Source organism: Primulina tabacum, chromosome 14 (assembly GCF_025594145.1).
Source record: "Primulina tabacum isolate GXHZ01 chromosome 14, ASM2559414v2, whole genome shotgun sequence".
NCBI classification, from domain to species: Eukaryota; Viridiplantae; Streptophyta; class Magnoliopsida; order Lamiales; family Gesneriaceae; genus Primulina; species Primulina tabacum.
In genome coordinates this window covers 9,427,285-9,438,738 of record NC_134563.1, presented here as the reverse complement: position 1 = coordinate 9,438,738, position 11,454 = coordinate 9,427,285, and the positions used below count along the sequence as shown (strand labels likewise).

The window sequence follows — 11,454 nt, the reverse complement described above, 5'->3', positions numbered from 1 at the left end:
TAGCCATTATGAACAACACGAGTGCATGACTCTGTGTGTTACATTTTGAAAATCAATATTAATTTTTGCTATGTTTCGAGTACTCCACGATGGTGTTTCAGTTGATGATTCAGCAAAATACACAACTACGAAGTTTATGTCTTAATTGATTTCACATGCATTTTATATATGTAATACATTTAACTACCAGTGTTCATTGGCACTGAAGCTATGGAGCATTAAATATTCAATTCTCCATAAATATACAAGTACATTTATCTCATGAACACATACAACTACTGAAACATGACAATCATATCTTGCATGTATGATATACTGATCATTTATTCACTTTGACACTGTAATATGAATTCAAGAAACGGAGACTAACAGCTATGTTCTGTGCCGCATACCGTTTGAAAACAACAATTTTTATATCATTCCAAGTGTAAGCATAGCCATCCCAAGTCCTTTAGAATTAGTGAACCTAATAATTCGAAGTTCGTTTACACATTTTGACATCGAGGGCAGTTCTCTGCTGTCTAACCGGACACATCTCGATGCTAAATTCGCAAACATGGCTATCGACTCCATCATGTATTATCCCGTTCCATTTCATGATTGATCACCTTCTTCAGCTTCTTCATGTCATTCAGAATGTGTCTAACCTGTGAAAATTTCAAGCACATGAATGGTAATTTGGTACCATTTTGTAAATTGAAGTTAGAATAGACCTTCTATTCTTCAATTGCTCTTGCCATTTTGTAAATTGAAGTTAGAATAGACCTTCTATTCTTGGTTTCTAATCACCATCCAAATACATTAATTACGAAAAAAAAAAGATCTTTTTAAATTTATTAGATGAAATCCAAGTTAAGGATAGGGAACCAAAAAATCTTTAAGATTCTTCATTAAAAAAATAGAGTAAAAGTTTTGATCTTGGAGTTAAATCACTTGAAAATCTTGGTCCTTGTCATGTTCTTGCAACAGAAAACGATAGAAGTGATTTTATTTTCTTCAAACTTGAAAGAATATTTATACCAATGTATACTCCATATCAAAATAGTCGTAAGTACCGAGCGCTCTAGCAGTCATACATGTTTCTTTGCTCTCTGGCATCAACTTTGCAAGCCCAAAATCTGGTATCTGCAATCATCCATGCAAAAACAAACACAAACCTCGTAAAATCAGCTCTAATTTTGTAGTACACTCTGAGAGTAGATCAAACAGTCGATGAACAGGGTTAGTTGACCCTTCAAATGAAAAAAGTTTTGTGGATTCGCCCCTATCTAGGCTTGTAAATCACAGATACTTTCTTACCTTTGCTTCATAGTTACTGTGAAGAAGAACGTTGGCGGATTTGAATTCTCAGTGGACAACAGGAATCACAACAGCAGAACTTGAATGCAGGTATGCAAGTCCTCTAGCAACAGCTTCGATAGCCACTTTCAAACTTACAGACCAATCCATCTTCACTTCTCCCATCCCTAAATTCCCATGCTCAAATCATTTCAAAAAATTTGCTAATTTTAACACCATATCTACTATATCCCTGCAAATCAAAAATTTCAACACAAGAATTTACCAGTAAAAGGAACAAGAATTTGTGCTAGAACATACCCCTCCAGAACACACTGTTACTTTGTGTACTCGACCAAATCCATCCATTCCTAATAATAAATTCTCATCCCTAAAAGAACAAGTTGCCTCCGCCATTTCTCTGAGAGTAAAGACAGATGATGCATTATGACTTTCCGCTGGTGGAATCCCACATTCATTTTTCCAGTATTCCAGTGGCTTATATATCCCTGCAAATAAAAAAATTTATTCCAAACCAAGATAAAAAACTTGTATCAACATAAATCGAAAATCGGGAACTGAAACGTACAGGGATTGAACTGATCTTCAGACTTGCTTCTCCTAAGCTTGTTCTGAGCAGAGACTAAACCAATCAAAGACATTGTAAAAAAAAAGAAACATATTGGCTACAACATGATGGTTAAATTGTTTGTCAAATAAATTTTTTAACAAGATGGATTTCTTCAAATTGAATTTAAAATGAATTATGCAAACAAAAATGTATAAAACATTTGAGACAACAATGTAGTGAATAAATATGATTAACAAAGAGAACAAAGGTAAGGGTTTGAAAGCCAAAAGAGTTTCAACTTTTGAAGTTGCCAGTGTAACCTCTTGTTCAAATATATAGGAATCAAAACCATATAGTTCTAAAAAGACAAAAAAAAGTGGGGAGGGAAGGGCTTGAACTTTTTAAGTTGCCTACGTATCCTCTTCGGGTGTAGAAGAATCAAAGCCCACGCAGTTCTCTTACCTTTTTAACCCTTCTTACCTTAGAGAGTGGCGTAGCTCAATCACTCTCACCCATTCACCTCATAGTTGTTCCTTCCATATGAATTGTTCTGGCTCGTCAGGCTCAATTAGAAATGTTGTGTTCGATTTGCTGCCTTCGTCCAGTAATATAGCGATGTTTGGGCCTCCTAATTCCTGGGAAAAATGGTCGAGCGTTTTTCATTTCTCATTTCTCAATTACCATATATACATGTCCCTAATAATCCCAAGAGAAATTGGAGCTCAACATTTATAAATTCTTTTTACTAGAAATTCTATTTGATAATTTCCTCCTGGAAGCTGACTTCAAATTAAATAACATGAAATCTCCTGGGATCCAAATTATACTAAATAGCCTCTGAATTTCCCTAATTCTCTAACATAACATCAGCAGATATTCGATTAGTCGAACCAAACAATTCAAACATATACTAAAACAAAAACATATTCATTTCATTTTCTTATATTGGAGTTTGGATACCACCTGTGAGGAATGTCTTGTATTCCGTCAAATGCACTATAGTATGTACTCCAGCGAGTATTGGCAATTGATTGCTCAAACAGCAGAACGCCCTGTCCTATGTGGCTGGCTTGGATGTCAATGATCAAAATATGGCATTTGGAATGATAAAATCTAAATCTTTAACTTCCACTCGGTAAGTTTTTGGTATGACGAAAAACGATCGATACTTAGATTTATGGAGAAGTCATGTTGGAACTAAGGTAAAACAAGTTGAATCATAAAGTATCATGAATGCTTTTGTCACAAAGAATAGACTGTTCAGGAAAAAAAATGTATACATATTTTTTTGAGAACACACAGATACTCCTCCAATGGTTTCTATGAGTTAAGTTCCATTCTCTAACTTCTTGTAAATTTTTTTGGGTTGTAAATACACACTATGTAATGTGTATCTGGGTGTCGTAAGTCAGCATTGTCCTCTTTTATTCAATTTCGTTTGACTAACCTTGGTGCTAACATGAATCGAGTTTTTGATAGTAACCAAAGAGGCAAGATGCTACATCTTTTCAACCCGATAATTCCTCAGATGTATGTGTCAACTGTCATAATATACAACCGCCTTTTTTTCAATTTTCAACAGACACAATGCTCATAATGGGGATTCAACCAAAGTTATACTCAAAAGTAGAAATTCGTACTCATCAAACAATCAAATCTACTCAATGTCAAGTATAAATCAAGTGTGTGGGTGAACTAGACAATCATCTTTTGAGGAAGATCTTCAAAATCAGCTAACTGAAAGACAGAAATGGAAAGTCTTGTTCAAACTTTACCCTGCAATCTTCAGTATAGGTAGCTTTTTCCAAATCTATATGGTTCATGGTTGGTAGCTTTCGCTCTAATACCTTCATCTGTTAGGTAGCATTTTCCGTCTAGAGCTTCACACTAACCTTCAATTTGCATAGGTAGCTTTTTCATTGGAACGACTTCGTCCTTTTCAATGTTTCTGTGAATGCTTTCGTCCTTTTCTGTGAAAACTAAAATAATAGTATGCGTTGAAAAGGAAAAATCTAGTACTAAAATAATAGTATACTCATCAAATTCTCAGAGTTCAAAGAAATTGAAAAGGACGTGAGCCCCATATTCGTCCTTTTTTCCTTGAACGGCTTCGTCCTTTTTCCTTGAACAGCTTCGTCCACATAATAAAAATAGCTTTCACTCTAATACCGCCATTTCTCTGAGAGTAAAGACAGATGATGTAAAGTTTCAAAGAAATTGAAAAGGACGAAGCCGTTCAAGAGTGATGTAAAGTACCCGGTTGGATTAGACACCACAGTACCCTCACTCTTGAACGGCTTCGTCCTTATCAATTTCTTTGAACTCCGAGGATTTGAAACTGAGAACACATCTTCATTCTGTTTGAAGAAGGAAATTTATTCAATATTCATCTGATTACTACTGTATAAAATCTAGAAACAGGACCAGAAAACACACAAATATATAAACCCAGAAGAATCCGATTAAAGATGCAGAAAGACAGCCCCTCATCGCTTCGACGCAAAAAAAAAACCCCGCCATTAACAAACAACCAGATGAAGGCTATAATACCTGTGGCGATTCTTGAAAAAACATCGGAAAGAAGATCCTTCCTGCCTTTCCCATTCCCTGAGAAGACATCGTTAATGGTGATGAAGACCCGGAATCGGCAGGTAGCGTGCTGAGTTGCGTAAACATTGGAATTTCGAATGACAAGGTAGATACTTTATATAAGGTCGGCGGAATCCGAGGAGCGAGAATCTTAGATTTTTCGGGGACAGACGATTTTGTTTTGTTTTATCGTATATACTAGGTATCGCCACCTCAATTTTTGAGGTATTTATCGGTTTTTAACGTAAAGAAGATAAATATGTGTTTATTAGTTTATATTTGTATATTTAATATTTCGGAAAAATTTTAATGCATTATATTGTATAAACAATGGTGTTTATAAGAAATCAGGTATAAATTACGTTAAATAAATATAGACCACAAAAGAAATCCATCCCTAAGCTTAGATGAAATTAAATTGTAAGTACTTGACAGGAGAGATAAACAATAATGGAAAGAATATGATTCAGTTAAATAACATAAAATTGGGAATGAGTATTTTACACACACACACACATATATATATATATATATATAAATACTATTTTTTTAAACCAAAAGAAAAATCCAGGGGGTCAGTAATATGTAGATTTTACATTCGAAATGTTTGATTTGATTGTAACATCTGTATTTATAAAAAATAGAGGTTTTTGAGTTGTTGAGATAATGAATTGTATAAAAAATTAAGTAGAGGCTGAAGAATTTTTCATACATTTAAATCACATTTATCATATTTTTATTTTGTTGGATATTGACGGTGTTGTTAAAACTGAAAAACAAGCTATAGCTAGGCTGAATCTTGCTAGCATAATATGAAGAAAGTCTAGACATGATAAAAACATGATCATTTACCGATATTCTATTAAAATTTTTAGATATTACATACTTAGAAAGTACAAAACGCCTAGTTATATTCACAATATTATAAGCTTATTTTAATCTCTATTTCCGACCGTTGGATTGTACCTGAGGAAAATAAACCCGATAACAAGATGATTTAATTCCTAGTATATTTACTGGTATCTAACCGTAGAAATTTAACTGATTTTAAACAAAAAGTATTGAGAAAATGTAAACATATGACAGAACTAAATAACTTACGAGAACAAAACGTTTAGAATTTATCATATTTATTTCGTCAAACATTAAATACAAACTATTGAAGGTCCCCACTCATAAACGTTAATAAATTTGGATAAGCTACATTATCTATTGGCTATTATTGAGCATATCCACAAGTCAAATGTCATGTATAGCATCTACTGATCAAAACCAGAAACCAGGTAGATAAATCAGACATCGGCAAGTTTATCAGTAACATGTGAAGTGATACACATCTTCAAATGGTTAACAGTAGCTATGTCAACAAAAAAAATTGGTCCATCAATAACAATAATAAAGGCTATTTATGTATTGTAACGTAACGAAAGTAAAACGTTGTAAAGAATAAATAAAAACAAGTTTCATGAATGTTGGTTTTGTAGAACTTAATCCAGAATTTCTAGTAGGTCGATATAGATGTTTTGTAATGGAACGTTTTCTAGACAGTGAGATAAATGTTTAGTATTTGTTTAATGTACATATTGGATTTGGCGGATAATGTTGATATCTAGCTCTGTTTCGATATCGGCTGCGTAGTCTAGCAGAAGAAAAAGCTTTGATTCCATATTAAGTGCTCTGCGCAAGATAATGGCCCAAACTCGATTCGAATAAAAAAATTTTATTAGATCTTCGACTTCTTTTTGAAATAGACTGTTGTAATAACATTGGCTGCAGTCGATACATTCATAATAACGGTTGTTTTCCATTGGAGTTGGTTTAGAAAAAGTTCGTGTAGATATTGAAGAAAAAGTATTGAAATTTTCAAATACCTACTTATCAAATAGAAGAAAGTAGATGAATTTATATATGTTATATGAAATAGTGTGAGTCATAGATGGTTTATGATACATGTTGCAATTGGTTTTGGCCACCTTCGTACAAGTAGATTAGTCCTTTCTAATTATTGACAAGTGTTATGGCATCATTTAATCCATATATTTCAGTTATTATCATATTATAAATAAATTATTATTTCGGCTCATGACCAAACATAGCTGAAAATATTATTTCTTATAGTGCCAACTGCCACCACTTGTCATAAATTATGGGTTTTTTTTTTTTTTAACTTTCTTTGAAGAAATTAATTATGGTATTTTAGATATTAGTAGAGATTACGGTACTTCTTATAAAGCCACAACTTCAATATCTGCATTAAGTTATAATATCAAACAAATAAAAAATATCTAATTTTAAGATTGTGTTGTTCGTTGATATACGATACTGTGAAATTAAGCTGACTATAACACCAAAAAAAAAAAAAAAAAAAAAAAAACCTGATTTAACCTATGATTTGAAAACACCAAGGGTAATGGGCAAGAACTTTCCAGGGTAAAAAGATTAAAAAAAAAAAGAAACTATGCAATATCAATATATTTGTCCGACAAAAAATCAATATATTTTTAATTTACATTAATGAATATTCTTCCACAATTTTGACAAATCATAAAACTTAAATATACATTCTTAAAAAATATTGATAAATATTAAGATATTATATCAGCATTTTTCCCTAATGTTTAAGATACACCTTTGTCACGAATGTTAACAAATCTAATATCATGGGTTTCGGTGACGGTAACATTGACAGATAATAAATCAACATTCTTTACAAATATTGACGTCTAGTAGAGTTAATATCAATTATCTTCAGGAATTTTGTTGCATATTAGATCTGAAATCGATATCTTTCATGGATATTGACGATCCAATAACTTTCTAGAAATATTGTCAAATCTTTGTTCGAATATCAATATTTTTTAGAAATATTGACAAATTTTAAGTCTTAGATCAATAATTCTTAAAAAAAAATCCTTACCATTTATATGTCTTAGAACTTATATCATATATCTGTTTAGATTATCAAAATAAAATCATGTCCATGCTATTTCACGAGCATCCATACAAATTTAAAAGTTGTTTTCTTCTTGAGAACAACCAAAAGTACAACATTTGCGCTGGTAATATATTACAAATTTAATATGAAATAAATGGAGATAAAAGAGTTCTGAGAAATACTCGTAGCTATATTATTCATGACTAAGACTACTATAATAGTCTTGATCATAAATCTATTTTGACAAGGATCTTAATCATCTTAAATTTGTAATATATCAATCAATACTCCTGAAATAGTACAAATTTTGCAGTTTTGACGTTGATATTCCTGAAGCAATTTAATATTGTATTTTTTGATTTTGATGTTCTTAAAGTTACACTGACTCTATTTTTTTTATTGATATTTTAGGAGAATATCATGTTAATCCTTTGGAAGAACTCTCATGTATATACCAATATTAATCTAAATTTAATATTTGTCAGTACTAACTTACAAGGAGAACAGAAAGCAGTGTTCAGTCACAGAAACCAGTCAAAAACATAAGTAGTTGTGTTTAAATCACACCCTAAAAGATTTGTCAAAAATCATTTAAAATTAATAGTAAAATTCTTATCTTAAATTCTAATCATTCCATCCAAAGGCAACATGATTTCTAGAAGCTGTGGGTTGCCACTACCTAAAACTACCGTATATCCAGTAAAGTCAGAAAGACAAAATCTAAGGGAAACATGTGGAAAAACTGAATCATTGAAATTAGGGATATAAGGCATTTCATATAACCCTATCCAAGCACACCTTATAAACTTGGTTATTAAAAGGTAAAAAAACTAAAAAAGGATGGTACAATACCAGTTGGGTCGAACCTAGGAAAAAAATAGCCAGACCTGATTGTGAGCCTATTCAACTATGAGATTTCACTCATTGCATGAACTGAGAGCATATGCACTAATGATATTTCACAACAATCATAGGAGATCATCAGCAAATCTCAATACGTTCAAAAGCATGCGAACATAAATTACCACATTTGACTCATATATTTATATAAGGCACAAATTTGCCAGAATAAGTCAGAGTAGATGTGCTAGCACAGAATTCTCAATCACACATATGACATTTTAAAACATATAGAAAAAAATCAGTCATCAATTTTAATCTGTTTGACCAATTTTGATGAACTTTTTTCTAAAATAAAATAAAATACCGCCTTATTTATGCAAACAAGCTATAAAAGTTGTAAGACCAACCTCAAATGCATTGACATGTATGAGTCTACTTAAAAACGGATTTAATCAAATCACAAATGCGAAACATAACGAGAACATCAGTTCATGAGGATATCTAATATTTATGATGAAAAAAAGATCAAAAGATGGAATGCATAATGCTAATGACATCAATTGGAGAAATCTTACCAGTAGTCACGAAGGAACGTCAGGGCGTCGATAATAAGGACATAAATAAAAGTAGCGGCTACGGATCCCCAAATGGTGGCATGAGTTATCCAATACCACCGAATGTCGTCCATGGCTAAATGCATGTTAACCATAATAACAATGGCAAGAGTCCAAAGATCTCCTATGCTTGAAACGTCCACGTCGCTTTTCCAATAAGCGAGCAGAGGCACGAAGAAGGCAGCTATGCTTTGCCACAAAGTGTCCAACATTGTTACCCAAATAATTTTCCGTTGTAGCTTTCTCGTCTTTGCCCAGCCCCGTAAAGTTGAGGATACTTCGACAGAGTCGTTCTACTTAAATCCTTGTCAAGAATTCCCACAATTATTGTGGGCAAAGCTGTATATATTATCGAATATAACATACTGCTCCAATCAGTTATGGCAGTGGTCAAAGCGAAACTTGTGAGGAGCACATACCTGGGAGAAACATGGGGTATATGGGCCAGTTTTTCTTAACTACACGAGGTGTAAGACCGTGAGTGTGCTCACTGCCAAACAAAGCAAGTTAGAATAAGGTATTATGATATGTGACGAACGAGTAGCAAATATCAAACTGCCGCCTTTATGTTGCAAGCTAGGCACAGAGTTGTACCAAATCCTAACTATGATATTTTTACAGCCTTAAATGTGTCTACTTCTATCCTAATAGTTTCAGTACACGATTAAACTGTATCCATGTATTTGATCTCATGATTTTTAATAATCTAATAATTGAGCTACTTTTCTCAATTAAAAGTCAAAACATAAACAAAAACAGGCAACAGCATGAGCATCACAACCATAGATAGCATGTTACTAATGTTTATGATATAAAAAAGACATCAATAAAAAACATCAATCACCAAACTTGCATTACAAATTAAAAGAACAATAATATATTATAAAAAAATCGGTTAAAAAATAAATTTAGTTTAAAATCAGATGAGAGGAGCAAGTGAAAAAATTTAATTGACTAATGCATAATAAACTTAAGTACTGCTACCGCTTTGACAATTCAGCTCGGTAAAAATCCTGAATCAAGATCATGGATGTTGTGTTAAAACAAATATAATCATTCTCTTTGATCTTTACAACACATAGAATGGGTAGGAAATTTAAGAAACTTCAACCACGAAGCCTAAATTATAAATTCATTGCACATGGTGGGAACAGAAACATACCTGAGAAAGATTCGCCGCGACGACCAACGGAAGAGCCGGAGCGCCTATCAACGTCAACCCGCCTATTCTCGTTGGCATGAGGACTCACGTCAGTTTCAGTGCTCAGACAGCATTTGCCGTGCACGGCAGTGGGAGCAACCGACGATGCTCGCAGTAATCTGGCCAAGTGAACAGGGACACCGCCGGCGGCTTTTCAGAGCACGAGTGATGAAGCCATTACAAAAGGCTTGTTAAAATTTGCTCAGAAAATGGAGAAATTTGGTTATTATGGTGATGAAGTTTGGAATAAAAATGGTGAGGCGAGGCGGAGAAGACAGTACAACGTGCAAAACGATTGAGAGAGAAGGATGGTAAGCAGATGGAATCGAAGAGGAATGAGATGCAGAAGAAAACCGGATGTTGTAAACGTACACAAGCGCCCTTTTTGTGACAGCACAAAGTCTTGGCGTATTGGAGAAAGCATTGCAATCCACGTGTATTTTTGGTGACCGGCAACCGTACAAAAACAGGCCCATTTCAAATTTTTCGTAAAAGTTGCAATCCACGTGTATTTTTTGTGACCGACAATCGTACAAAAATAGGCTCATTTCAAATTTTTCGTGCTTTCAGTATACGTAGATAGATATATATATTTAATTGATTTTTTTAAAAATAATAATCATGATAAAATTATAATATGCTATATTATTTTTAGTGCTATTTTCCTTATTAACAGTTGATATTATTTCTTTAAATATTTTTAAAACATTGCTATTTTTATTTGATTACAAAAATCTATAAAAATTGATATTTCCATTAAAAAAATTATTGTTTATGCGAGTTTTAATTGATTAACAACTTTATATGATCTTGATAATAATTTAAGTGTATTATCAATATTAATTCATTAATCTTCAACATCAAATATTTGAAAATAAATATGTAATTAAATGTGATTTTTTTCAATTTTTTTTAAAAATTCAATTAGAATATGATGTTCTTTGAAAATATAAATTAGATTTTATTGTATTATATTATTTCATTTAATCTTGTATCATGGTTTTGAGTTCTGTGAAACTTTATATATTCAGTTATAAATATTCTCGAATATTTTAAATAAAATATAATATTACGTTTTTCAATTTTTTTAATGTATAACGTCGTAATGAATTTTTAATATATTAGTTTTCACTAAATTATTATTATTAGTAATATTAATATGCATTTTAATTAAAACTTTAATAATTTTTTTAACATGTTTTAAAAAATATTTAAAATTTTTAATCAAAATCTATTAATCTAATAAATGATAAAAAAATTGAATTTATGAAAAATATTTATTTATTCTTTAAAATTTTGATAAACACAATATATAATTTTTTAATATATTTTTTCTATTTTATTTATTGATAATCATTCTACTTAATCAAAATAAAAAGTCAATTTAACGACAAAAAGTTGTTATCCTCTTTTATCTCAAATG

General features: G+C 31.9%; 1 protein-coding gene across 9 annotated transcripts; it reads right to left on the bottom strand.

Moving 5' to 3' along the window:
• Positions 1-205: 205 nt before the first annotated feature.
• LOC142524101 (putative serine/threonine-protein kinase PBL28) lies at positions 206-4,633 on the bottom strand. Of its 9 annotated transcripts, none has more exons than XM_075627843.1 (7): positions 4,400-4,632; positions 4,106-4,206; positions 1,868-4,028; positions 1,565-1,787; positions 1,300-1,466; positions 1,077-1,125; positions 209-647 (listed from the first exon to the last, which is right to left on the bottom strand). In XM_075627843.1, the coding sequence occupies exons 3-5, from the start codon at positions 1,938-1,940 to the stop codon at positions 1,403-1,405; spliced, it is 360 nt and encodes a 119-aa protein (XP_075483958.1). In that variant the 5' UTR covers positions 1,941-4,028; positions 4,106-4,206; positions 4,400-4,632; the 3' UTR covers positions 209-647; positions 1,077-1,125; positions 1,300-1,402. The 9 variants fall into 9 exon arrangements, with proteins under 9 accessions (XP_075483960.1, XP_075483958.1, XP_075483957.1 ...); XM_075627842.1 differs by having other exon boundaries at positions 1,021-1,125; positions 4,400-4,631; XM_075627841.1 differs by having other exon boundaries at positions 212-647; positions 1,056-1,125; positions 4,400-4,631.
• Between the last annotated feature and the right edge of the window lie 6,821 nt (positions 4,634-11,454).

What these genes read in the sequence shown, in the direction of transcription:
- LOC142524101 (XM_075627845.1), bottom strand. Translation starts at nt 1,940, where the DNA reads ATGTCTTTGATTGGTTTAGTCTCTGCTCAGAACAAGCTTAGGAGAAGC. An exon ending in TGAAGATCAGTTCAATCCCT is followed by an intron (nt 1,788 to 1,867) that starts GTACGTTTCAGT and finishes TTTTATTTGCAG; the next exon opens with GGATATATAAGCCACTGGAA. An exon ending in AATTCTTGTTCCTTTTACTG is followed by an intron (nt 1,467 to 1,564) that starts GTAAATTCTTGT and finishes ATGGGAATTTAG; the next exon opens with GGATGGGAGAAGTGAAGATG.